Source organism: Argentina silus (genome assembly GCF_951799395.1).
Source record: "Argentina silus genome assembly, chromosome: 17".
Taxonomy (NCBI): Eukaryota; Metazoa; Chordata; class Actinopteri; order Argentiniformes; family Argentinidae; genus Argentina; species Argentina silus.
In genome coordinates this window covers 15,649,253-15,677,244 of record NC_139671.1, presented here as the reverse complement: position 1 = coordinate 15,677,244, position 27,992 = coordinate 15,649,253, and the positions used below count along the sequence as shown (strand labels likewise).

At 46.6% G+C, this 27,992-nt stretch overlaps 1 protein-coding gene across 2 annotated transcripts; it reads left to right on the top strand.

The window, feature by feature from the left end:
- Positions 1–38: 38 nt before the first annotated feature.
- On the top strand, positions 39–27,874 carry cad (carbamoyl-phosphate synthetase 2, aspartate transcarbamylase, and dihydroorotase). 2 transcript variants are annotated; one of them, XM_083689113.1, is made up of 43 exons: positions 39–449; positions 1,054–1,193; positions 1,396–1,525; positions 1,816–1,958; positions 2,304–2,445; positions 2,979–3,150; positions 3,922–4,107; positions 4,603–4,712; positions 4,969–5,111; positions 5,428–5,559; positions 5,880–6,113; positions 6,347–6,568; positions 8,631–8,819; positions 9,214–9,338; positions 9,571–9,704; positions 9,916–10,028; positions 10,156–10,406; positions 13,962–14,208; positions 14,447–14,545; positions 14,951–15,175; positions 15,544–15,726; positions 15,986–16,204; positions 16,450–16,617; positions 16,928–17,110; positions 17,413–17,517; positions 17,729–17,971; positions 18,109–18,190; positions 18,421–18,587; positions 18,838–19,002; positions 19,385–19,516; positions 19,715–19,916; positions 20,223–20,413; positions 20,678–20,818; positions 21,005–21,100; positions 21,249–21,387; positions 23,330–23,520; positions 23,971–24,045; positions 24,884–25,096; positions 25,235–25,360; positions 25,528–25,683; positions 26,329–26,430; positions 26,615–26,709; positions 26,935–27,874. In XM_083689113.1, the coding sequence occupies exons 1-43, from the start codon at positions 368–370 to the stop codon at positions 27,032–27,034; spliced, it is 6,693 nt and encodes a 2,230-aa protein (XP_083545239.1). In that variant the 5' UTR covers positions 39–367; the 3' UTR covers positions 27,035–27,874. The 2 variants fall into 2 exon arrangements, with proteins under 2 accessions (XP_083545239.1, XP_083545240.1); XM_083689114.1 differs by lacking the exons at positions 23,971–24,045; positions 24,884–25,096; positions 25,235–25,360; ... (2 more) ...; positions 26,615–26,709; positions 26,935–27,874 and having other exon boundaries at positions 22,848–23,467.
- Positions 27,875–27,992: the final 118 nt, after the last annotated feature.

Here is a 27,992-nt window from a genome sequence, read left to right as displayed (position 1 = left end):
ACTGAAGAAGTTCCACACTGCTTTGGCGGCGTGTGGAGTGGTGTGGACTAAGCATACAGCCATCGAACGACTCATTTTCTCCCAAAAAAATCATTTGGACGGTTTTAACGCTTTGTTTTGTATAGCGTATAAGTATACGCACAACAACTGCTGTTGGTTTTAGCTTGCAGACATTTTTCAAGGAAGAATTTTGCTCTCGCATCCACGTTGCATCTGGTCTGTGTTCGGCGGCGTGTGTTTCACGTGGGCAAGCATTGCGGAACTGAAGCAGCGACAGGAGGAACCTGATTACTAGCTTTCCCATCATCGAAATAATACAAATCAGCGTTGATTCTCAGCTATTGCAGTCGCGCACATTTTGACAAGAATGGCAACCTTGATTTTAGAAGATGGGACCACGTTCAAAGGCCGCCTTTTTGGGGCAAATGCGTCAGTGTCTGGAGAAGTTGGTAAGTAATTTTTTAATGCGGGAATTAATCGCAAAAACACGGGAGCTAGTCATGTTGTAGCTACACATACTCCGATTGCCTTCTTTATACATCTCAAAATACGGCTAACTAGCCAGCTATGTATCCCACTGAAATAGATTTAATTGATTTACCCTTCACCACCACCACCACCCGTACCGGTTTTCGCGCTGAATATTCAAGTTTGCTACTACATATTTCTGATTGCACATCGGATCTCGCGACCCCCTCGGAAATCCGCGTGTCCCCTTTACTGTGCGGGACAGGGGGGGCAGAGAGGATGTGACATGCCAGTTAGTAGCTGGTTGAAACCAGATGCTCCCTGACTCCGGCATTCAGATCTACTTCGGTCAGTGCAAGTGGGGGAACTCTGAGTTTGACCTACTTTTGAATGGGGGCTCCAACGAGGGCTCCAACCCATACACTGCAGATCTCATACACTGCAATATGGAGATTGCAGAAAGATTGGCATCACATATTTCTCCTCATAAGTGAAGTCTGAATATTATGATTTCACAGATGTGCATTACACCTTGATTCCCCTTTTCATTTAAAGTCTTGTTTTTTGTGTGTTTTTTTTCTTCAGTGTTCCAGACAGGTATGGTGGGTTACCCAGAGGCCCTGACAGACCCGTCCTACAGTTGCCAGATCCTGACCCTCACCTACCCTCTGGTGGGGAACTATGGTGTACCCCAGGACGAGGAGGGTGACTTCGGCCTCAGCAAGGTGCGTTGAGTGGTCTACCTGGCAGCCACTATGAGAAAACACCCAGACCAATAAACTGCTGAAATGACCTGTTATGATTTTTCAATGCACAATCATGCTGTGTGTGTGTGTGCGTGCGCATTTAACGTGAGGGCACCGACATACACTTTACAGGAAAAGGATTTGTGTGTGTGATTGACACGTTTCCTCTGTGTTTCCTCAGTGGTTTGAGTCGTCTAAAATCCACGCTGCAGCCCTCATTGTAGGGGAGGTCTCCCAGAGTCCCAGCCACTGGAGTGCAGCACTGTCTCTGGACCAATGGCTGAAGGAGCAGGGCATCCCGGGGCTAGAGGGTCAGTTCAGTTCACTACGTGTAGTTCATCACTCCTAAATATGCATATGTATCCTCATGCTGAAGTTTGCATTTGAATCAAGAATGGCCAATACGACCAAAACATCACAAACTGAAGCAGAAAACCTCAACCTGAAGTAATGTTGTCAACCTCACCAAGAACATTTCCTGTATGTACAAATATACTTGGCCAAATAAAAGGATTCTGATTCTGAAAGAGCTTTCAAACGCAACGGACACAAGTACATAGGCTGTTTTTGTTGATGTTGTTGTTGTTGTGATGTTCTGTAGGTATTGACACCCGCCGGCTAACCAAGAAGATCCGTGAAAAGGGAACCATGTTGGGGAAGCTGGTCGTAGACGGAACCCCCGCCTCTGACATTCCATTTGACAACCCGGACCAGAGGAACCTGGTCAAAGAGGTGTCCATGAAGGTAAAGGCTTGTTCAACACATCTCCTCAAAAAAATGACAGAGATTTTCTTGACAGCTGTTTTAACTTGGTCCTGTCCTCCTGTGTCCTGTTATTATTAAAGTACTACGCAGCTTTTGAATCTAAAATCTGATTCAAACTCATTTAGCATCATATTGATATGCCGTCTATCTTATTGGTATGCCGTCATCACATTACAAACATAAGGCACTGAAAAGGAAGAAAATACAATTAAAAATAATAAACAAAAGTAGAACAGCAGTGTTTATATTCCTCAGGAGGTTTCTAGGGTTAGTGGGTGGTGAGTTAAACAGTTTGTTGATAGTTAGGTGTGTGTGTGTGTGTAGGCTCCCAGGGTGTTCAACCCCAGTGGCAATGTGAGGATCACAGCCGTGGACTGTGGCATCAAGTACAACCAGATCCGCTGCCTGTGCCAGAGAGGAGCCTGTGTGACCGTGGTGCCCTGGGACCACCCTCTGGACAGCAATGGTTGGTAGTCCCAGCTGAATAAAGCTCTGGTCTTGACGTTATTCTCCCTCAGTCTCTGCTTCCACTCAGCAACCTTTTTTCCTACCTGTCAACTGTGAGCTTCAATCTTCAAGTTTCAAAGAGTCACTACCAATCTTCCGCCGTAGATTGAAGACCCATCTCTTCAGGCTACATCTTAACGGTCCCTCCTAAAGACCTCTTCACCCCCACTACCCCCCTGTACAAGTTTCTCTCCTGTTAAAAAAGCATTGTGACTGCCTATGGCCCCTGGTCCGAGCATTGATTACTTTATCTTATGATGACTGATGGATAGATGATTCACTTACTTAAACAAATGTATTTGTTGTAACTCGCTTTGGATAAAGGCGTCTGCTAAATGCCATAAATGTAAAATGTAAATTTAACTAGCAATGGGATTATGGAGAGACAATATCATATGATTTCAGATTTGCTGGACAGGGGGCAGATTTCTGTTTCAAGACATGGCAGGTTGATGAGATGATGGTATGACAAAGATGGTTTTCCCCTTGCAGATTACGACGGGCTGTTCATCAGCAACGGTCCGGGGGACCCCCAGTTCTGTAAGGAGACCATAGACAACGTGAGGAAGGTGGTGTGTGTGGACAACCCCAAACCCGTGTTCGGGATCTGTCTCGGACACCAGCTTCTCTCCCTCGTCATCGGAGCAAAGACCTTCAAAATGAAGTGAGTAAATGACCAATTTCTGTTGACGATTGGATCAATAAAGTACTACTCTCTTCACTCAGGGTACTGGCTATTGTCAAGGCCTGAACGGGTGAGGGACGGGGACTGGACTGCCTTTCTCTTTCTCTCTGCCCCTCTTATCTTACGTCCTGCTGACTCTTGTCTTTGTAAAGCTTAAAAGGGGGACAAAGCCTGTGCACCTAGTGTTGATGCTATTGTCTCGTTAGCCCCCTCAACTCTTGTGCTTCCCAGGCCTCATCCTCATTTCTCTGGGAGCGATGTGGTGTGAAATGTACTTTTCTGCTGAGCACAGCAGTCTGGAGGAGGCCTAATGCATTGCTGAGGTGTTGGAGAGGCCTGGGTTTGTTTTGGGAAAGTTCCTGGGAATCGGGGATAGTTACTTTGTCGGCGTTTGTTCAAGGCCAGTTCGGATGCCAGTCTTTCCTTTTGTCCCTGTGGAATTTGTGGCTGTGCAGCTGGACAGAGTTCACAGGGTTTATATCACCAAGACCTTGACCACTGGGAATCAGAATATTCTGCAGTAATATTATGTCTCTGCATCTTAGATGGTGTCTTTTAATAGTCATCCTCTTGGTCAGTAGTAGTACAATTGAAAACTCCCTATGAAAAACAATGGGTGAGTGTCAATACTTATAGAATTTTATTTTACTTCTTGCATTGAGTGAATTAAATTGAAATTGACCCGAAACCTGGAGTAAAAACAGGACTACTACATCAACATGACCTCTTTTATGACCGTGTCTGTCATAGGTACGGCAACCGTGGTCATAACCAGCCGTGCATTCACAAGGGTACAGAACGCTGTTACATCACGTCTCAGAACCACGGCTTTGCTGTTGACCCCCTCACCCTCCCGGAGGGCTGGGACGTACTCTTCACCAACGCCAACGACCAGACCAGCGAAGGCATCGTCCACAACTCCAAACACCTGTTCAGGTAAGACATGGAGTACGTCTCCTCGGATAATGCAGATTAGACGCAACAGTGATTGTTGTTGATGGTGTTGTTTACACCGTCTCAATCCAAAATGAGGCAACGTTATAGATGTACAATAGGTTACTTTCAGTGTGAAATGACTGTATAGTAGAAAGTACTTACTTCTAATACTTTAATTAAAGTATTACCCAGAATGTACGTTCTTTGTTGTGAAACTAAGTTGTACACACCTTGTGATATATATGTATAACCAAATATGTACACACATGAATCTCTGCTTTAACCTCACGGTAATTGTTTGATTTCAAATCCAAACTTTTGGAGTCTAGAGCCAAAAGAAGAAAAAATGCTTAACTGTCCTTAATGGCCTGCCTAGATACTCATGTTAACACACAAAAAGAGGACTCTCAGGTCTTCATCAGGTGTTGATATTGTGTTGTCCATGTCTTCATCAGGTGTTGATATTGATTGATTGTGTTGTCCATGTCGCCTCAGTGTCCAGTTCCACCCAGAGCACATGGCCGGCCCCACAGACCTGATCAGCCTGTTTGATGTGTTTCTGGACACCGTCAGAGATGGCAAGGAGGGCAAGACCGGCAAACCAGGTTAGATACACTATACATGTTCTCTCCTCGACTAGCTCACATCTAGTCCTAACTCACATCTGTATTTCTTATGTTGGGTATCTAAGATGACAGGCCATATGATTTCGCTGTATCATACACATTTCGTACGGTTATTATTGTGCAGGACATCAACCTTGACCCCTGCAAACATTGCAAAACAATTTCTAAAAAAATGTTTTGCCTGCACTGTCAGAGCTATGGGATATTAATGACCACCTTCTATTTATGCTCTTAGTGAAGCAGAGACTGACGGAGCACCTGACCTACCCTGACTCTCCCAAGCCCGAGGAGTTTGTTCGGCCCAGGAAGGTGCTGATCCTGGGGTCCGGAGGTCTCTCCATCGGACAGGCTGGGGAGTTCGACTACTCTGGCTCACAGGTGACGCACACTGCCTAGTCAGGCTAGACCACACACACACACACACACACACACACACACACACACACACACACAGCAGCAATAGGCACACACTGGAGACAAAGGGTTTTGGAATGGAATATAAATAAGTGTCTTCTTATGGGATTGGCTCAGATTGTAGTAATCATGAAATATATAAATAATATGTTGCAAATAATACCTATTCCGTTTCAGAGTGTTTGGTGCATCAGCAGGTGTCATTTGCAGTACATTTCACTCCCATGTTTATTTTGAGGGAGTATTAAACTCCTGTTCTGTGTCCACCCCCCCACCCCAGGCTATCAAGGCCCTGAAGGAAGAGAACATCCAGACTGTGCTGATCAACCCCAACATCGCTACGGTCCAGACCTCCAAGGGCCTTGCAGACAAGGTCTACTTCCTGCCTCTCACCTCAGAGTATGTCACCCAGGTGAGTCAAAGACCCGCCCACCACCCATCACCACTGCTGCCTGCTCCAGTCTAGTCCACGCCCTGACCTCAGATCAGTGGTTAAGAAGCAAGCAATGTGTAGCACAACTAGCTCAGGACCTCAGCACTGATAGTAGATCAGTAGGAAGTGAATGTGACCAACGGGTATTGAACCTGGGTCTCCTGCTATCCACAAGGCAGTCTTAGCCATCTGAGCTAGAGCCTAGGCAGTCTTAAACAAGGTTTACCTACACGTTGTGATTGGAGTCCAGCCTGAGAATTAACTGACCCCCCTCCCCCGGTTCATTCCCCTCGCTTCAGGTGATCAAGAACGAGCGCCCAGATGGGGTCCTCCTGACCTTTGGGGGGCAGACTGCTCTGAACTGCGGCGTGGAGCTGACCAAGCGCGGCGTCCTGGAGAAGTACAACGTGCGCGTGCTGGGAACGCCCGTGGCCGCCATCGAGATGACGGAGGACAGGAAGGTGTTTGTGGAGAAGATGGAGGAGATCAACGAGCATGTGGCGCCCAGCGAGGCGGCGCTGTCTGTGGAGCAGGTGAGGCGAAGGGTGTCGTCAAACCCACACACACACACACACGCATGCTCTTAACACTCATGCATACTATGAGCTGGTGAGGTGAGTGTGATTACTTCGTTCACATGTAACTCCACGCATATTCCCCACACACTCCCAGCGACACAGAACACACACAGAACCTCACTCTCTCTTAAATTCCCTTTGAGACATCTCTGTATATGTGCTGAGCTGTCTCCCCCCCACCCCCACAGGCAGCAGCAGCTGCAGATCGTCTAGGTTACCCTGTCCTGGTTCGTGCAGCGTTCGCCCTTGGTGGGCTGGGCTCCGGTTTCGCCAACACAAGGGAAGAGCTGATCACTCTGGTGACCTCTGCGTTCGCCCACACCTCCCAGGTCCTCGTAGACAAGTCCCTGAAGGGATGGAAGGAAATTGAGTACGAGGTGGTCCGAGACGCCTACGACAACTGTGTCACCGTAAGTAGAGGGACATTACTGTACTTGACTGTACTATAGTCACTACCTGCCTTGGCAGACTGATCTTGCCTGTGTCTGAGTAACCCATATTATAATTTATTTGGCTTTGTTACAGCTTACTATTCAGTTGTGTGTAAACCAAGAGTGTTTTGGGGTTGTAGGACTCATAAATTGATAAAAAGCAGTGTATTCTGGCTGTGTTACCAGGTGTGTAACACGGAGAACATTGACCTACTGGGTATCCACATATGGGAAATACAGCCTGAAGTCTTGATTCATTTGGCAGTATTTCAGCTGCCATTCGTTTTGGTTCATACATAAGTGGTGTGATTTGTTTGTCTGTACTATAGGACTAGTGAGTAGATACAGTCATGAGAAAAAATTAGGACACCCTATGAAAACCTTTGTCTTCTTCAACATATTCAAACATATGGACATTTGATATTCATTTGAACAATATTGAAAAATTGAGGTAATATAACTAAACAAATACAACTGAAACAAATTATTTAAAAAATGATTGGTAAAATGTAATTAATAGAAATGCAATCTTCTTGTGAGGAAAAAGTTAGGACACCCCCACATTTAGTTCCACTTAAAATGCCTAAAATTATAATAAAGAGCACCACATCAGGTGCAAATGATTAGAACAGCGTTACAGAGGATTTTGGAGGAGCCTGTCCTATTTAAACCTCAGATATTTAGTTTGGTTTGCTCTTGATTGTTGAAGTGAGTTGCATCACCATGGCGAGATCAAAAGAGCTCTCTGAGGCCTTCAGAAGAAAAATTGTAGATGCATATGAGTCTGGGAAGGGATATAAAAAGATCTCCAAATTATTCGAAATTGGCCATTCCACTGTCCGGAAAATAATTTACAAGTGGAGAACATTTAAAACCACCACCAACATGGCCAGGTCAGGCCGCCCAAGCAAGTTCAGCCTAAGAGCTGACCGAAAGATGCTTAAAGAAGTCTCCAACAATCCCAGAATGTCATCACGAGACCTACAGGTATCTCTTGCCACAATTGATGTCAAAGTACATGCATCCACCATAAGAAAGAGACTGAACAAGTTTGCATTACATGGGAGGTGTGCAAGGAGGAAACCCCTGCTGTCAAAAAAAAACATCAGGGCAAGACTAAAGTTTGCCAGAGAACACCTAGAGAAAGACCAGAACTTCTGGAACAATGTGCTTTGGACAGATGAATCCAAAGTTGAACTATTTGGGCACAGTAAGAGTAGACATGTTTGGCGCAAAACCAAGACAGCATTTGAGAACAAGAACCTCATACCAACTGTGAAGCATGGGGGTGGAAATGTCATGGTTTGGGGCTGCTTTTCTGCAGCAGGGCCTGGTCAGCTCACCATCATAGAATCCACTATGAATTTTGTATTGTATCAGAGGGTGCTTGAGGAAAATGTGAGACCATCTGTTCGAAAGTTGAAGCTGAAGCAGATGTGGACCATGCAACATGACAATGACCCAAAACATTCCAGTAAATCTACCAAGGAATGACTCAAGAAAAATAAATTGAGAGTTCTGGAATGGTCAAGTCAAAGCCCGGATCTTAATCTTATTGAGATGCTGTGGATTGATTTGAAACTGGCTGTGCATGCAAGACACCCCTCGAACATCACACAGCTGAAAGAATTCTGCAAGGAGGAGTGGGAAAAACTTTCTCCCAATTGATGTCAGAGACCTGTAGACAGTTATAAGAAACGTCTAATTGAGGTTATTTCAGCCAAGGGGGGCAATACTAGCTATTAGGGCATAGGGTGTCCTAACTTTTTCCTCAGTAGGAATTGGCATTATTGTTAATTTTTCGTTAAATAAATGATTACAAAGTTACATTTTCATAGTTTTTTGTTCAATTACATCCCCTTTATCTATAGACATTGTTAGAAAGAAGATAACATATTGATATGTCCATATTTTTAAGAGAATAACTTAATATTTTGGGGGGTGTCCTAACTTTTTCTCATGACTGTAAGTGGTGTGCATGTTGTCTGTGTACTAGGCATGTCGTTGGAATGATTAGAACACATTATTATTCCAATTGTAGGTGTGTAACATGGAGAACATCGACCCGCTGGGGATTCACACGGGGGAGTCCATCGTGGTGGCGCCCAGTCAGACGCTCAACGACTATGAGTACAACATGCTGAGGAACACCGCCATCAAGGTCATACGACACCTAGGCATCGTGGGGGAATGTAACATCCAGTACGCCCTCAACCCGGAGTCTGAACAGGTAGCTTAAACCGCCTACGCTGGCCCCCCTAAAACATTATGGCATATTTTACACTGAAAAGAATAGTCCTAGCAGCAAATCTATTTTTCTTTAAAAAATAAGCCATAGATCCTAGTATCCCCCCCCCCCCCCCCCCCCAAAAAAAAAAAACATTTCAGTGAACAGTTTAGTTTATCTTATACGCTTTTTCTGATATTGTAACATGAGTGGGTTTAACCTTCTTGAATGGTCATCTCTTGAACTAACAATAGATTATGCTTGAAAAGGGCTTTTTCATTACAGAAGAGAATTTCAGTGACATGCTGAATTAGCGTGTTGGCTATAGAACAATCTGATATAGTTGTGTTAAGGTGTATGTGTGTGTGTGTGTGTGTGTTCGTTCTCTGTGGTCCAGTACTACATCATCGAGGTGAATGCCCGCCTGTCCCGGAGCTCAGCCTTGGCCAGTAAGGCGACAGGATATCCCCTGGCCTACGTAGCTGCCAAGCTAGGCCTGGGCATTCCTCTACCTCAACTCAAGTGAGTTTGATCAACCAAAACATTTAAAACTCTACTACTAAAGCCAAGATACACTTCAGTTGTATACTTTATGATCACTTGTGTGTTACAATGAAACTGATCCCTGAGTAAGTTAACACAATGAGTATAAGAGTTTATATAAAGAGCTAATAAATACTAGGATTCAAAAGTAATGCTCATCATAAAATATGGTTCAGTTGAATAATTGAAAATGTTTTCCGTTTACGCTCAGGAACTCTGTAACCAACTCGACGACGGCTAACTTTGAGCCCAGTCTGGACTACTGTGTGGTGAAGGTCCCTCGCTGGGATCTCAGCAAGTTCCTGAGGGTCAGCACCAAGATAGGCTCCTCCATGAAGAGCGTGGGTAAGAAGAAAGGACCAGGAAGGGCTGCAGTGTCCGCCAGTTTTAACTCTGACCTGAGAAACTAGTTATGTTGATTCTTCAATCAATGGCCCTCATCAATGAAGTGCAATGGAACAGAGACTGGAGTTTTACATACAGTATGTACACTAGAGGGTTGGTTAGTTGATTGGTTGGTTGATAGTCTGTGGTCGTTATGTTTCTGTGCCTGTAGGAGAGGTGATGTCCATCGGCCGCAGCTTCGAGGAGGCTTTCCAGAAAGCTCTGAGGATGGTGGACGAGAACTGTGTCGGCTTCGATCACACCATCAAACCAGTCTCTGACGAGGTCAGCTCCACATGGTTTTTACCATAGCTTCTCCTCTCAGTCCAGTCATAAAACAAGCCATAACTCCTTCCGTGTGTGTGTGTGTGTGTGTGTGTGTGTGTGTGTGTGTGTGTGTGTCGTCCTACAGGAGCTCCAGACCCCCACAGACAAGCGTATCTTTGTGCTGGCAGCTGCCCTCAGGGCTGGCTACACTGTAGACCGCCTCTACGATCTGACCAAAATCGACCGCTGGTTCCTCCACAAGATGAAGAACATCGCCGACCATGAGCGCCTGCTGGAATCGTACAACCAGGACGAGAGCTCCATGCCCCCGGAGGTGATGAGGAAGGCCAAGCAGCTGGGCTTCTCTGACAAGCAGATCGCCCTGGCCGTACAGAGGTAGGGTAAAATGTAGCTTATTATAATCCAATGCAGAGCAGCAACGTTTACTGCACTTGTAGTCCTTATTAGGATGGCAGTTACAATGCGAAGGTTTGGCAAGGAAACGTGGCTATGTTTAGTTTGTAGTGAAGCATAACTTAACATTGATAATCTGACTCCAAGTAATTTAACTAACACCATATGCAAAGAATTGTTGAGTTGATTTAGTGCAAGAATGGTCAAAGAATTAATCAAATGAGGCATTAATAATACGGTATACTTATACAACTATATACACTACTCATAAGTATTACAATACTTCATATAAAAATGTTACATTCTACCCTCAGTGGTAAATGATAGGAAGAGAGAAAGACAGAAACAAGAACACAAACAACCTGGACACCAAGAGAAGAGAATGAATCTGTACTTTCCTTCTGTTTTATAGACCATAGTATCTAAATTAGGAGCTGTTTGCAAGGAGAGCCAACCAACCTTGTAAAAGACCACCGCCATTTGTCCCTTTGGAGGAAGGGGTCATTTTTAGATTAGATTAGATTAGATTCAACTTTATTGTCATTGTGCAGAGTACAAGTACAGAGACAACGAAATGCAGTTAGCGTCTAACCAGAAGTGCAAAATAGCAGAAAGTGCAATGAACAGTATTTACAGGTAGTGCAATATATGATCAGTAGTAGTGCAGTATAATATAGCAGTGCAGTATAGCAGTATATGAGTAACAGTAGCATTATAGCAGAATAAATAGTTACAGTATGAACAGTGTAGCAGCATATGAGCTGTATGGGTAATGCAGTCTAGCAGTATATATGTATTAACAGTAGCATGAGGTAGATAGCAGAATAAATATAAATATGGAATGCTGTATAAACAGTATAAACAGGTATGTACAGTATGTGCAGTAGTATTAAAGAGAATATAAGGATATGTGCATTATGAACAGTATGAACAGTATGGACAGGTATGTACAGAAGAGCAGTGGTATTGAGTAAGAGCAGGGGAGGGGAGTAATAGTGCAATAGTGCAATTGTCCGGGTGGGGGGGGGGTGGGTTGCAGGGGTAGTAGGTTGTCAGGTCGGTGCAGTGTTCAAGTTCAGTAGGGTGACAGCCGCAGGGAAGAAGCTGCCTCTGAACCTACTGGTTCGGGTGCGGAGAGACCTGTAGCGCCTCCCGGAGGGGAGTGGGGTGAAAAGTCTATGGTTGGGGTGAGAAATGTCCTTGACGATGCTGCGTGCCTTACGCAAGCATCGTTTGCCCTGGACAGCCTCTATGGAGGGGAGTGAGGAACCGATGATGCGTTGGGCAGTTTTCACCACCCTCTGCAGTGCTTTCCGGTCCGATGCCGAGCAGTTGCCATACCATACTGTGACACAGTTGGTAAGGATACTCTCGATGGTGCAGCGGTAGAAATTCACCAGGATCTGAGGAGACAGATGGACCTTCTTTAGTCTCCTCAGGAAGAAGAGACGCTGGTGAGCCTTCTTTATCAGGGTGGAGGTGTTGAGGGTCCAGGAGAGGTCCTCAGAGATGTGGACACCCAGAAACTTGAAGCTGGTGACTCGCTCCACCTCAGTCTCGTTGATGAGGATGGGGGTGTGTGTGCCAGCTTTAGACTTCCTGAAGTCCACAATGAGTTCTTTGGTCTTCTTGGTGTTGAGAGCCAGGTTATTGTCGTTGCACCACACTGTTAGGTGCTGAACCTCCTCCCTGTAGGCCGACTCATCGTTGTTGCTGATGAGACCGATCACCGTTGTGTCGTCTGCAAACTTAACAATGGTGTTTGAGCCATGTACAGGTGTGCAGTCGTAGGTGAAGAGGGAGTAAAGGAGGGGGCTCAGCACACAGCCTTGTGGAACGCCGGTGTTCAGGGTGAGGGTTGAGGAGGTGTGGTTGTGAAGCCTAACAGACTGCGGCCTGTTGGTCAGGAAGTCTAGAATCCAGTTGCAGAGGGAGGGGTTGATGCCCAGTTGCCTGAGTTTGGAGATCAGTTTGGAGGGGATGATGGTGTTGAATGCTGAGCTGAAGTCAATAAACAGCATTCTCACATAAGAGTTAGTCTTGTCGAGGTGGGACAGGGCGGAGTGAAGTGCCGTTGAAATGGCATCCTCTGTACTCCTGTTCTGCCGGTAGGCGAATTGAAAGGGGTCCAGTGTGGGTGGTAGGCAGGTCTTGAGTTGAGCTAAGACCAGCCTCTCGAAGCACTTCATGATGATGGGCGTGAGTGCCACTGGTCGGAAGTCATTTAAGCTCGTTGCAGTGGAGTGTTTTGGCACCGGCACGATGGAGGTGGTTTTGAAGCACGCGGGGACAGCTGCTTGGGCTAGGGACAGGTTGAATATGTCAGTCCAAACCTTAGTCAGCTGCACAGCGCAGGCCCTGAGGACGCGTCCGGGAATCCCATCAGGACCAGCAGCCTTGCGTGCGTTAGTCCTGCTCAGTGCCGCACACACGTCGGAGTGAGGGGCTGGTGATCCGCAGGGAGCACAGCCTTGATGGCCACCTCCTTGTTGTCCCTGTCAAAGCGGCCGTAGAAGTGGTTCAGCTCATCAGGGAGGGAGGCGTCAACGGAGAGGGGTGAGGTGTTAGTTGGTTTGTAGTCTGTGATGGCCTGGATGCCCTGCCACATGCGTCGGGGGTCAGAGTTGTTTCTGAAGTGATCCTCTATCCTCAGCTTGTGGTTGTGCTTGGCCTTTTTGATGCCCCTCTGCAGATTAGCCCTGGATGAGCTATAGGCCCGAGCATCCCCTGATCTGAAGGCAATGTCGCGTGCCTTCAGCAGGAGTCGGACCTCACTGTTCATCCATGGCTTCTGATTAGGGAAAGTGGTGATCCGCTTGAGTGTGGTGACACTGCTGATGTTGGAATTGATGTAGTCCAAAACAGATGAGGCATATGAATCAATGTCCGTGTGGGAGTCATGGGTGGCCTGAGTGGCAAACACACCCCAGTCAGTGTTTCCAAAACGCTGCTGGAGCGCCGAGTCAGCTCCCTCTGGCCAGACCTTGACTGTCCTCACTGTAGGTTTCACTCGTTTGATGAGTGCTGAGTACTTGGGCAGTAGGAACAATGAGAGGTGGTCTGATTGACCTAGGTGGGGGAGGGGAACGGCTTTGTACGCATCAGCCATGCTGGTGTATACTTGGTCCAATGTCCTGTCTCCTCTGGTGGGGCATGAGACATTTCGGTGGAATTTGGGCAGTACAGTCTTTAAGTTGGAGTGATTGAAGTCACCCGCGACAATGAAGGCTGCCTCGGGATGCAGAGTCTGTTGTTTGCTAATGGCAGCATGCAGTTCTTTCATAGCAATCTTAGCATTAGCATCCGGGGGGATATAGGCTGCCGTGATAACAGTAGACGTGAACTCTCTGGGCAGATAGAAAGGTCTACACTTTGAAGATAGGGGGCAGCATTGATGGCTCTCCCTTCACACTTAATTGCTGTTCACCAAAATCCAACTTATGATAGTACTCTTCAAGTCATTAACTGACCTAACTATTTTCACTGTATTCAAAGAAACTCATCAGACCTTTCAACCTTGTATGTGTGTCTCCCTAGCACGGAGCTGGCGGTGAGGAAGCTGCGTCACGATTGGTCGATCCTGCCCGTGGTGAAGCAGATTGACACGGTGGCGGCGGAGTGGCCCGCCCACACCAACTACCTGTACCTGACCTATAGCGGGACGGAGAACGACGTGCTCTTCGGCGAGCCTCACGTGATGGTCATCGGCTCGGGGGTGTACCGTATTGGCAGCAGTGTGGAGTTTGACTGGTGCGCTGTGGGCTCCATCACGGAGCTTAGGAAGGTAAGAGACTATGGCATCGATCAAATCCCTCCCTTCCTTCCTTCCTTCAAGTAGATTTGATTTGACTAGTTCTGATTGGTTCTGGTTAAAGCCAACAGGTTTGATAATTGCATTTCGATCAATGATTAGGGGGGTGGGGTGTCTTTTTTTAATAGGCCCCATCTTTGTTTTGTGAGTGAAGGTGCTATTAACCTAAAGAACTCCCAAATTGTGCTGAACTTGCTGTGTCATTTTCCAGATGGGCTACAAAACCATCATGGTGAACTACAACCCTGAGACCGTCAGTACAGACTACGACATGTGTGACCGGCTCTACTTTGACGAGATCTCCTTTGAGGTAAACGACCTTGGTAGCTTTTAACGCAGAGACATTTCACAGCATGTTCTGGATAACCCACACATTACTGTTGACAATGTTTACTACAGAGTAAAAGATTCATATATCCAGTTCCTCTTCAGTTGTCACTTTGTCCTAATGTGCTAAACATTTGTTTTATATTGATTCGAAAGACCATGAAATGGTCCAGACTATTCCCAAATGATTCAGGTTTGTGACAAAGCACAAAAGGATAAACCAGATTTGTGTGTTCATTTGTTCAATCAAAAACATTTAGTTGTAAGTCGCTTTGGATAAAGGCGTCTGCTAAATGCCATAAATGTAAATGTAAAAAAACAACAATTTCATCATAGAAAAAAAGAGGTCTGTTTTAGTGAGTGAAGAGCTCCTGTGTGTCCCTGCCAGGTGGTGATGGACATCTATGAGATGGAGAGCCCCGAGGGCATCATCTTGTCCATGGGCGGCCAGCTGCCCAACAACATCGCCATGGCCCTGCACAGACAGCAGTGTCGCATCCTGGGCACCTCCCCGGAGTTCATCGACTCTGCAGAGAACAGGTTCAAGTTCTCCCGTATGCTCGACACCATTGGCATCAGCCAGCCACTGTGGAAGGAGCTCACTGAGATCGAGGTAAACAATTTTACAAATGCATTATAATGTTGGTACAGTTATGAGCCAATGCTATTGTTTCTTTGTGTAACTGTCTGATTGTACCTCCTCTCCCTCCCATGACCATTCAAAAAGAATTAAATTCTATTTGTATGCCTGTGCCGTACATTTCTAATATATAAATCTATCCAAAGAGACTTATGATGAGTGCATTATATATATATATATATATATATATAAAATATATATATAAAATACATTATTCAATTATATATGGTCCCAGCGGGAATTGAACCCCCAACCTAAGCATTGCTAGCGCCCCATGCTCAACCAACTGAGCCACACAGGACCACCTCTCGGTGTTTGACTTCTCATCCTCTCCTCCCCAGTCGGCCATGAAGTTCTGTGAGACGGTGGGCTACCCCTGCCTGGTGCGTCCCTCCTACGTGCTTAGTGGAGCGGCCATGAACGTGGCGTACACTGACAGTGACCTGGAGAAGTACCTGAACAGTGCCGTGGCCGTGTCCAAGGAGCACCCCGTGGTCATCTCCAAGTTCATCCAAGAGGCCAAGGTCAGTGATGAGAGATGATACTTGATTGGTTGCAAGGCAGAGCTTGAAATGCCTCCCCAAACAACACTACTCTTATCTATCTGTAAACATTGATTGTTCCACCACAACAGTGTTATCCAATGTCCTCTCCTTCTTGTCTGCCTCCCTTTTGTCTCTCTGTTCCATAAACAGAGAGAAACTGACGGGAAAAACCCCAACAAAAAACAGCAGTGGTGTTTAGTTTGAGTCTGATTGTTTTGTGTTTCCTCTGTGTTTGTAGGAGATTGACGTGGACGCGGTGGCGTGTGACGGTGTGGTCATCGCCATCGCCGTGTCGGAGCACGTGGAGAACGCCGGCGTGCACTCTGGCGACGCCACCTTGGTCACGCCCCCTCAGGACATCAACCAGAAGACCATGGAGCGCATCAAAATGATCGTCCACGCCATCGGACAGGAGCTGCAGGTCACTGGGCCCTTCAACCTGCAGCTCATAGCCAAGGTGAGAGGCCAGGCTGAGAATGAAACTACGTACTGTGGTAGCGTGAGAATGTTGTGTTGACTGTGTTGCTTTTATATTGTTTAACTTTAGGGGTTGGCAATCACTGGAATGTCAAACACAGGTAATCAATAATGTGTGTGTTCTGTGTCTGAAGGGTGTTGTGATTTCTGCCCTGTAACCTGTACGTGTGTGTGTGTGTATGTACGTACATGTGTGTGTGTATCATTGTCGTTGTCTCTCAACAGGATGACCAGCTAAAGGTGATTGAGTGCAACGTCCGTGTCTCGCGCTCCTTCCCCTTCGTCTCCAAGACGCTGGGAGTGGATCTGGTCTCCCTGGCAACCCAACTCATCATGGGGGAGGAGGTGGAGCCTATAGGCCTGATGAAAGGAGTGGGGATCGTGGGCGTCAAGGTAACCACCAGACACTTCGAACTGTCGAACATTCTATTTAACAGGACTAGTTGAGCTGAATTCCTAGTCCAATCCTTCTCCACAAAATGGCCGCTTGTTCACTCATCCTCGCGCATTTGAAAGCGGTTTGAGTGGTGTAAACATGGGCTAGAGTGGCTTTCCACCATATGTCTAATGACTTCCAGTTATGTTAAATCCCTTTAAATGAGAGGGAGTGAATTAATGAATGAACACTTCTTCCGTGTCACTTTTTTGAGAAGACGAGAAGAGAATCATATGTTTGCTCAATGCGTGGTGTGTCTCCCTCCAGGTGCCTCAGTTCTCCTTCTCCCGGCTGGCGGGAGCTGACGTGGTCCTGGGGGTGGAGATGACCAGTACAGGGGAGGTGGCCTGCTTTGGGGAGAATCGATACGAGGCCTACCTCAAGGCCATGGTCAGCACAGGCTTAAAGATCCCCAAGAAGAACATCCTGCTCTCCATCGGCAGCTACAAGGTACACCAGCGTAACTGGGACTCTTAAAAAGCCTCCCTCATTAACTTGATCGATTGTTTGAATAGAATCGAATAGAATAATAGTTTATTTATGCAGCTGTTGCAATGTTCATTTCACTTGCTTTGCTTGAACTCCCCCAGCACAACACACATCACATTAGTGAATATACTGTATGATTATGATTGTGTTGCTCATCACTGATATCATGGAGCGATCAGAGGGATTTTACTACACTATCAAACAAACAAACACACACACACACACACACACACACACTGACTGACTTGTTTCCATGTTTCCAGAACAAGAGTGAGTTGCTGCCTACAGTCCAGACTCTGGAGGAGCTGGGCTATGACCTGTACGCCTCCCTGGGGACAGCTGACTTCTACACGGAGCATGGCGTCAAGGTACGTCATCTACCCGCCTGACAAACACCCCTCCCTCGCCTCTGTCTATATGCACTCTATTCAAATACAAATCAAGTTCTCTATGGCTCCCATTACATGGGTTTAATCTCTCTCACAGACACACACATACACACACACAACGCAAACATCACATCAAAATAACGCAATGAACTGAACACTGAACACCACCTTCTTTTTTGCTTTCCACAAGGTGATGGCGGTGGACTGGCCGTTCGAGGAGGAGAGCGACTGCCCCAACAAGGAGAAACAGAGGAGCATCATGGACTACCTGGAGGAGAACCACTTTGACCTGGTGATCAACCTCTCCATGAGGAACTCCGGAGGCCGGCGCCTCTCCTCCTTCGTCACCAAGGGATACCGCACACGCCGCATGGCCATCGACTACTCCGTCCCGCTCATCATCGACATCAAGTGCACCAAGCTCTTCGTCCAGGTCAGCCTCATCATGGGTCTTCTCAATTATTTTATTTATTTATTTTTTGCTGGTTACAACATATAGGTTTTGTTAATTTGGGTGGTCATGAGAGCATTTGGAAGGATTAAAGTGGGTCATAATGTGTGTGTGTGTAGGCGTTGCGTCAAGTGGGCCAATTCCCGCCTGTGAAGACTCACGTGGACAGCATGACATCACAAAGGCTGATTCGCCTGCCTGGTAAGTTCCGCCCAGTAGAATACAATCACATACTCATACGTTTCAGCGTAGGCCGATGTTTTCTACATCTAAGACAGTTTTCATTCAAAATCTCTGCGTTGGTTCGGTGCTCAGTCCATTCTTTTGGATAAAGTGACTGGGATGGAGCAAGAGTAGATGGCTGAAGCAGCCTCTTTCTGCAGTGTTGCGACACCATGTCCTCCTGTCTCTGAGTCCTGTCTCTGTTCCAGGTCTGATCGACGTCCACGTGCACCTGCGTGAACCCGGCGCCACCCACAAGGAAGACTTCTCCTCGGGCACGGCGGCCGCCCTGGCAGGGGGCGTCACAATGGTCTGTGCCATGCCCAACACGGCACCCGCCATCATCGACGCCAGCTCCCTGGCTATGATGCAGAAGGTAATGTGGACAGACACAGACAGACAGACAGACGGCGCTGTTGCCCTGTTTAGCCCAAACATGTATAGGCCGTTTAGCCCAAACATCAATCAATTACAAAAAAAATAAAATATTTACCACAGAACATTTGAAATACTATAAGGTCTAAGAATGTGAGTGCTTTATGATTTATGAATGCACAGTATCAGAGCCACAGTTTATGAGCGTAATAAACATGGCCTGATCTTTTGTTCTGTGTTTGCCACCTCAGCTTGCCAAGGCAGGGTGCCGCTGTGACTATGCCCTCTACGTGGGCGCAGCCTCGGACAACGCCGCCATCTTGCCCTCCATCGCCAGCTCGACAGTGGGGCTGAAGATGTACCTGAACGACACGTACTCCACCCTGAAGATGGACAACGTCTCACTGTGGATGGAGGTAGGAGAGGGACACAGATCTCTCAACCCCTAGCCTGTACCCTACCCTATGCACCATAATAATAATATATACCATTTAGCTGATGCTTTTATCCAAAGCTACTTACAATGCATTGAGTGCATACATTTTTTAGTATATATGGCCCCAGCGGTAATCGAACCCACAACCAAAGCGTTGTTAGCGCCATGCTCTACCAACTGAGCCACAGAGGACCACATCCTCTCAGATCCCCATAGGCGTAGGATGTAGCGGCTAGGGGTTGATTTTAAGTATGTAAATATTGGTAAATATCAAAACGCATATTGGTATTATTCAGGTGAGTGCATCTCTCGGATCTGACCAGTTGTTCCCATCGTGTGTGTGTGTGTGTCTGTGTCTCTAGCACTTTGAGAAGTGGCCCAAGCACCTGCCCATCGTAGCTCACGCGGAAAAGCAGACCGTAGCAGCCATCTTGATGGTTGCCCAGCTGTACCAGAGAGCCGTGCACATCTGCCATGTGGCCAAGAGGGAGGAAGTAAGATGGCCGACCGTGGGAAAACTCCATAAACAGTAGATCTAACACATCTTTAAGGGCTATATCTAGGGCCTCGAATTTTCTCTGATATGACCTGACCAGGAAGAACTCCTGGCCCTAGTTATGATTCTAACAGTGTTAGATTAAGTACCTCACGACATGAGGAATTTGTTTTAATCGAGCACCCGCCTCTCCCAGATCCTGATCATCCGAGCGGCCAAGCAGAAGGGCATCCAGGTGACATGCGAGGTGGCGCCTCACCACCTCTTCCTGTGCGAGGACAACGTGGCGGGCATCGGGGACGGGCGGGCGCAGGTCAGGCCCATGCTTGGCACCCGGGAGGACATGGAGGCCCTCTGGGAAAACCTGGACATCATCGACTGCTTCGCCACCGACCATGGTGAGGGGGTGGAGGACGCCAATCGCTCTGTGTGATGTCATAAACTGTTGCACTCTACTGCAAACCGCCCCCTGCTGGTTGTATAATCACATTGCATGAAGATGCGCCTTTATGGGACCAAATGGGGAGCGTTTTTTTAATAAAGTTTTTTGCTCATTTCTCTATGCAGGAAAAACCCTGACGATATCTTTGACATCTTTTAACGTGGTTGATATACTTTAATGGTATATTGATTTATACATTTGCCTCTGTTGTATATGTTGGCATACAAGGGTCCTTACACTGTGCATCTTTGTTGTATGACAGCCCCCCACTCAGTGGAGGAGAAGAACTCTGAGAAGCCTCCCCCAGGTTACCCCGGCCTGGAGACCATGTTGCCCCTCCTCCTCACCGCCGTCAGCGAGGGGCGCCTCACCATCGATGACATCATCAGGCGCCTGTATGAGAACCCGCGCAAGATCTTCTCTCTGCCTGCCCAGGACAACACCTACGTGGAGGTACACACACACACACACACACACTCTCTCTCTCTCTCTCTAAGCTCGCATTAGAAGTCACCCTTATTCACAGACCTACTAGCCTTCCCTCTAATTCTAACCTCCTAATCCAGTTAGTCCATGTTTAAACTGACCTTAGTCAGATTAGTGTCTTTGGGGTATAGTGTATTCTATCAATTGCCAGCAATAGCATGTTAAACCGAGTTGAGTCATATCACTCACCCAATGAGAATACATCTAAACATGCCATCTGCCTCCCCCCAGGTGGACCTGGAGCAGGAGTGGGTGATCCCCACACACATGCAGTTCACCAAGTCCAAGTGGACGCCTTTCGAGGGGATGAAGGTGAAGGGCAAGGTCCGCAGGGTGGTGCTCCGAGGAGAGGTGGCCTACATCGACGGACAGGTAAACATTCTCCACCTGAATACAGGTAGAGAGCGCACGGTGTCTGATTCGAAGGCTTTTCTTTCTAGAATGTTCTTTCTAGAATGGTTCTTTCTAGAACCGTTGTGTCCAAAACTACTTCCAATGAATGCGTACAATTAGACTCTGGAGTAGTGTTTAATATCTGTTCTTCTGTCCACTCCTCAGGTGCTTGTCCCTCCTGGCTATGGGGAGGATGTGAAGACTTGGGCTGCTGCCCTGCCTACCGTCCTGCCCCTTGATCCTGTGAAGGAGATCCCACAGGTAATACAATGCCTACCTTACACACACACACACACCTTACACACCACCCACTCCAGTGTAGGCTGCTTCACATCCAAAACCATCTGTAACATATCTATGGAGCATGGCATTGGCCGTGGCATTAAAGCTGTGTCTGTGTGTGTTGCAGACACCAGAGCATCCCCGGCCGACCCCTCCGTGTGAGGTCATCCGTACCCGTGCAGCGAGCCCCCGCCGGCCGGCTGGCGATGGCCGCTACATGCACCCGCCCCGCGTCCACAGGTCCTCTGACCCAGGCATGCCCTCAGGTACTACAGCCCCCAGAATCCCCTGCTGTGTTGGTTCCATTCCAGTGCACATGTACATGATGTCATTGTTTATGTGTTCTAAGTGTGAGGTTTATCCAGACTAGATGAACCAGAGTTGAGGTGGTAGGTTGTTGGATCCCAACGTTCTTGAAACAAACAAGAGGTTTGCCGCAGTGTTTTGTGTCTTACATTAGCTTAGCATTTGATTGCTGTGCTTTGTATGCATTTGCTCCATATGTCTCAATGTCCGTGTGTGTGTTATGACTAGGACATTTACTGTGCCTGCAGGTTTTAGGAGACGACACACAAAATGGCTCTTAGAAGTCCTTGGTAACCTTTAGTCCTGTTTCTATAAGAATCCTCCTTGATCATGTGATTAAGTAGAAGTACACAGCGACTCAATCGTCTGCTGAGAGGGCAAAAAATCACTTTGTAGCCAAGATGGATTTCGTTTCACTCCGCCTTGCTGCAGGCTCATCATCATGACAGATTGAAAGCCTCCTAAGAGAAGAGTCCATTTGCTGATTAAATGGGATGTCTAATCTATAGCTCCTCCAGCCAGCTCATTGAGATGCTGAAGGCCTTTGGCTGTGGCTATTGACCGGCACAAATGCAGCATTGTTGAGATGAGAGCAGAGGAATGAAAAGCTGTTTATTTCTGTCTGCCATTTACAGTACACGGCTCTTAACTCTTTACTAAGACTGTTGGATCACAGCCAAGACCATAACAGATTTTAAAAATACATTAATTATTGCGGCAATTCTCCATTAATACTTGTCTCTCCCATTGATTCCATCCAGGGCAATCACAACGTTATTAATCATAACACAATGATATTTGTTTTCCTCTGATCGGATTCACCATCATTGAACCTCACCTGTCTTTATGTTGCATTCAAGTGCTCATCGGAAAAAAGGACGCTTGGGACATTTTATTGACTCGATAACTGGTGTACCTTCAAGATTCAAGATTCTTTATTTGTCACGTGCATACAAGTATACAGTGAAATGCAAAAGTGACAGTGCCACAGAGTAGTGCACAATACAATAAGTTTTAAAATACAATAAAATAAAAATAGAAGTACTAAAAAATATACAGTATGGACAGTATAAACAGTATAACCAGTAAGCAATATAAATAGCAGATGGATGATTGTGTGTGCATATGTGTTAAGATGACAGTGCATGTGTGAGTGACTTGAGGGGGGCTTTAAGAGTTTACCACTGAGCTCTCTCAGAATTAGCCAATAGGAACCCCCTAGGCAAAATCTTACGGCAAAATCTTTGTGGTAAGCTCAAAGTTTCCGAGGAGCCACTTGAATGCACTACATTGCATTCCACTAATTGCTCGTCCTGTAGAGAATCACCACCTGGTAGTGTTGGCTTGGAGAATGCTCTAGTCAATAAAATCATTTCTTCTCTCACCCTTGTGTTCTAACTTTGTCAAAATGTCCAAGCAGCTGAAGAGTCAAAGGAAAGAACTTTAAGAAGACTATTTGATGAAGGTTTGAAGCTATGTTGTAGTGCAGTTATTACGCTTATACTAACCCCACGCTTGCCTCTATTTTCTGTCTGCAAAGGCTGTGTGGAGTGTATGGCTAGAATAATAAGCTAAGCCAACCGTTGTGCTGTTAGTTCCTGGTCTGCTAGCTGCTTATTAGGAGAGATCCTGCACTGCATTGGATACACCGAAATTCTGACCGTGTCAGATCTGTGGAAAAATCGAGATGCATTCCCTCCCATGGCGCTTCGCTTGCTTTGTCGTTTAGTCTGAAATCTGGTTGGCTGAATGGATTTCAGGTGTCGGTCTTGCCTTAATCATCAACAAATATCAAAGACCAAAAAACCCTTTAAAGATGATGTTGAAACTATAGCCATAAAAATCACTCTACATACAATATCAGATTAGCCCTGTGGTATTGATTAGTGTTTATGTCCGCAGAGATGGCCCTGCCACCCGCAGCAGGTGATGGCTTCAGCCACCCCCCTCCCCTGGCCAGGATACTGTCCCCCCAGGCAGGACCAGGACAGCCCCCCCTGGCCCTGACCCTCCCCCACCTCCAGACCTCCCCCCTCCTACACCCCCTGGTGGGGCAACACGTCCTCTCTGTCAGGCAGTTCAGCAAGGAACAGGTAGGTACTGTCGCTGCTGCATGCAGAGGTACGTGATGTCTGCTGAGACACCATGGGTTTGGGTTCATATCAGAATACCTCAGGCAGTTAGTGCAGCAAGGAGTGGGTACGACACACAGGAGAAGGTAATGTTAGAATGAAGTCTGTTCTCTGTGTACAGGAGAAGTTATCACTAGAGAACTTCCCTGAATACTGGTGGCTGTCTTTGGTATTGAATGGTGTCCATTGTGCATTGCAGAATACTTCATATGGTAGTATTGCCTCCATTTCAAAAGGTCTAGTGGATGCTATGATGGCACCCTCCACCCAGTCCCTGTCTGGACAATGACTAGCAGTGATAAGGAAATTGTATTTGAGAGCACAGACAGTCTTTGTATTCAGAATTGCTGTGTGAGCGTTGCGTGAGTGTATATGATGCATTTTAATAGTTAATGTGATTTTCTGTTCCAGATCTCTCACTTGTTTAACGTCGCCCATACTCTTCGTCTGATGGTGCAGAAGGAGAGAAGCCTGGACATATTGAAGGTAGGACTCTGAAGCTGCATGTCACATCTAGTGTCTAAATGCGTGACAGTGAAGAGTCACTGTGACGTCACTGAGCCATTGAGCTTTCATTGAAGCTAACTCTTGAGAGAACAACAGGGCAGTGTTTGTCAGACAATCTGGGATGTGTGTATACATTTTAGGAGAGGGGTTCTTTTCAGAACAGCTTCTCTGGTCATTCCAGATACACTGACCCTCTGATCACCCAGTGCTCAAGTCATCAATGGACCCTCAGTCCAATAACAGGAACAGGAAGAGAGGCAGTAGAACTTCCTGTGATTGATCTGTGGCTACAATGGTTGAATCTCAAAAAGTGTTTCCTTGATTCCTTGTGTCCTCTCTCTCCTTGCCTCCTTCTCATATCGGAGGAGAAGATCCAAGGTTCCTCCTCTTTCTTCTTCGAATGCTTTTCGATGCAAGGAAAGCAAGGATGTGAGGGGAAAGACTTGAGATGTTTTCCTCGAGTAAGCTTCGCCAGCGTCCTTCAGTTTAAACACACTGACTGGGCCACAGGTGTGCTGTAAAAAACGTCTAATACCAAGGTTAGGGAAGTGGCACTATCGGAAATGACTACCTCTGGCGCTCTGAACGCTGCATCACTGGGTCCAGAATGAAATGCATTACGAGGAACACCTGCTACCTGAGTGTGTCTGTTCCTAACACACTTGGGGAAACTAGCTTTCAGAATTGATAGAGATGCCCTCCAGGTTATAGAGAGAGCTGTGTGATCTGAAATACCAAACGCTGGTTTGCCTGTATGAAGCTCGAAAAGGTGGAGAGATGTCTAAGGTGTGTGTGTGTGTGTGTCCTGTCCTCTCAGGGTAAGGTGATGGCGTCCATGTTCTATGAGGTGAGCACGCGGACCAGCAGCTCGTTCTCTGCGGCCATGCAACGCCTGGGGGGTTCTGTGGTCCATTTCTGCGAGGCCACCTCCTCCTCGCAGAAGGGCGAGTCCCTGGCCGACTCGGTCCAGACCATGAGCTGCTACGCTGATGTTCTGGTGCTGAGGCACCCCATGCCAGGCGCCGTGGAGGTGACCCCCCCCCCCCCCCCGATACAGTATCATGAAAGAATAATATTGCGATAATTGGCCGTATCGATTTTACTGCACAGCCCTAGATGAAACCCAGTGTGTCTCACACTTTATGCACTGTGTGTGTTCACCCCCCAGACTGCAGCGAGGCACTGCCGCAAGCCTGTGATCAACGCAGGAGACGGGGTGGGAGAACACCCAACTCAGGCCCTGCTGGATGTCTTCACCATCAGAGAGGAGCTGGGCACCGTCAACGGCATGACCGTGAGATTACCTACCTCACCTCCCCCCCCCCCCCCCCCCTTTCCTGACCAAGTTATAACTAGAGCTAATAGACTTTCCTGGAAGAACCCCAGGCTCTAAACATATAATCCCTCTTCATACACGTTTTCTAACTTCTTGTCCCCAATCCCTCCCTCCCTCACTCCTAGATCACCATGGTAGGAGACCTCAAGCATGGCCGTACGGTCCACTCTCTGGCCAGGCTGCTGACCCAGTACAGGATCACCCTGCGCTACGTCGCCCCCAAGAACCTCCACATGCCCGCTGAGATCATCGACTTTGTGGCCTCCAAGGGCATCAAGCAGGTGGGTGCAGCATGGTAGACATATATGTAATGTTGCAGGGTTGGGGGTCAATCGAGATTTTTTTGTTTAATTGAAATTGTATTGGTGGTGCATGTCGTTGGCCCTTAGCCATCCTTGGCCCCTCTCTTCTTTTGTAGGGAGTGTGGACAAATACAGACATGCTAGATTAAATCACTTGGAGTTAACAGGGCCACCAGTCTCTCAAGGACAGACTGAGTCGGTAGTATAATACTCCCACAATCTTATCAATTTTGTATCCTGACCACCCCCTGTAATTGAATGTACAGTATAGTTTCACTGTATACTGAAGGTATGGGATAGACCCATATGTGACCATAGTATGGATGTTCACTGTTTAGTACAAGGAACAATGGTGAACGTCTGTGCGACAGAGATGTATGAATCTGTTTTTGAATCCTTAACTGTTAGCAGTATCACAAAAATTGTCCTCCCCTGTCAGGACAAACAAAATGTGGCCTATTGTTTTCTATGAGGATTTTTCCATTCACTGGTATTGAGTTAATACAAATTCAAATGGACCCCAACCCTAATACAAGGTGAAGACTTTGGCTCGGAATCTCAAAATTGTTGTTGATATTGCCTAGTCACTCTGTTACCGTGTGTGTGTGTGTGTGTGGTATGTAGGAGGAGTTTGACAGCATCGAGGAGGCCTTGCCTGAGACTGATGTGCTGTACATGACCAGGATCCAGAAGGAGAGGTTCGCCTCAGAGGAGGAGTACACAGCGGTAAGGACGTGGTGTCCTGTTCTTTAGGAGCAAACAGGAGAGAAAATGCTTTGCTACTACATTTTTATGAGCAAAACGTTTTCCTACAGTATGTTGTGCCTGACTAGACACAAGCATAATACATGGCTTTGGTGTGTGTGTGTGTGTGTGTGTGATCAGTCATTGTTATGGTTCCTTCCTGTAGTGCTTTGGCCAGTTCATTCTCACCCCGCACATTATGACTGGAGCCAAGAGGAAGATGGTGGTGATGCATCCGCTACCCAGAGTCATTGAGATCAGGTATGGAACACTAACATGTCTTTGATCCTGTCATTATTCCAGATTTTTCCTGTCTATGAACAACAGCAGAATTAGAATATGCCACAGCTGGCTTTTTTGAATTGGCTCATTCCTGATCTACGAACCCTGGAAGAACCTGTGTGGGCAGTCTTTGTGTATATACTGGGAGGTTGCATTCAAGCTCCTGTGTAAACAGAAGTGTCATCCTATCTTTCTTGTTGGCAGTGCTGAGGTGGACACGGATCCTCGGGCGGCCTACTTCCGCCAGGCAGAGAATGGCATGTACATCCGCATGGCGCTCCTAGCCACAGTGATGGGCAGATGAGAAATGGTGCTGCCCACCACCAGTGTTTGGACCAAAAAGGGACCAGCAACAGCATTTAAAGGGGTATTCCCTTCAAAATACAATTTAACATATGTTTCCACTTACCTTGGCTGTAAGTGGAAGAGCATGTCAAAATGTGTTTTGCAGGGAATACTCCTTTAAGGGTGTAAAGGTAAAAAGGGAGCCACTATTGCTCCAAGGCCCTTTTCAGAAACAACCCCTAGCCCCATAACCTACTGCACTTCTGATCTGAGAGGATTGTATTGGATTAAATAAGATGGTATTAGTCCACCTCATCCTCTGATGGGCGATGTTGAATTTTTACCATCTTGCTTATACCGATTCAGTCCTTAGGGATCCACATACGTGTCTAGGAATTAGGGGAATGTGTGTTGTTTCTGTAGAGGGTTTATGTAGTCTGCTCAGTCAAAGTAGCCTGTCTTCTCTTCCTGTATCTCTTTTTTACAGAGATGCAAATGAAGTAAATACTGTTCTTTCATTGCTGCGCTATTGTCAACTGTCAATGACTGTTGGAAAGCACTGTTTCATGCATTGTCTGTTGTTTCACCACTACAACAAGGTAACATTTCTGGTAGACATTCTTATTAAATGTAGCGCCGTTCATCAAATATCTGATACCGATATGTAGTTCATATTAGAATACTTTATTTCTGTTTGCAGTCATCATCAGTGTTTATTGAATGTGGGGGAGAGGGGTAAATGTGTTTGTGTTAACAGATGTAACTGTTTCAGAAGATAATTTTAATGCAAGAGGTTATTGTTAAATGATGAAGTTGGGCTCTTCTATCTATGTTTTGTAGATAACTTAATAAAATGTCAACACTTTGGCAATTGTTATTGTTCCATTACTGTCTCTCTTATCTTATGGCCGTCTTGTTGGAAATGTAGTGATGCAAGCATTATAATAATGAATGATTGTCAGCCTTATCTAACACTA

Bases quoted from the DNA above. Each gene is read 5' to 3' on its own strand.
- cad (XM_083689113.1), top strand. From the start codon at position 368: ATGGCAACCTTGATTTTAGAAGATGGGACCACGTTCAAAGGCCGCCTT. The intron at 4,713-4,968 runs GTTAGATACACT...TTATGCTCTTAG, and splicing joins GGGCAAGACCGGCAAACCAG to TGAAGCAGAGACTGACGGAG. The intron at 19,517-19,714 runs GTAAGATGGCCG...CGCCTCTCCCAG, and splicing joins ATGTGGCCAAGAGGGAGGAA to ATCCTGATCATCCGAGCGGC.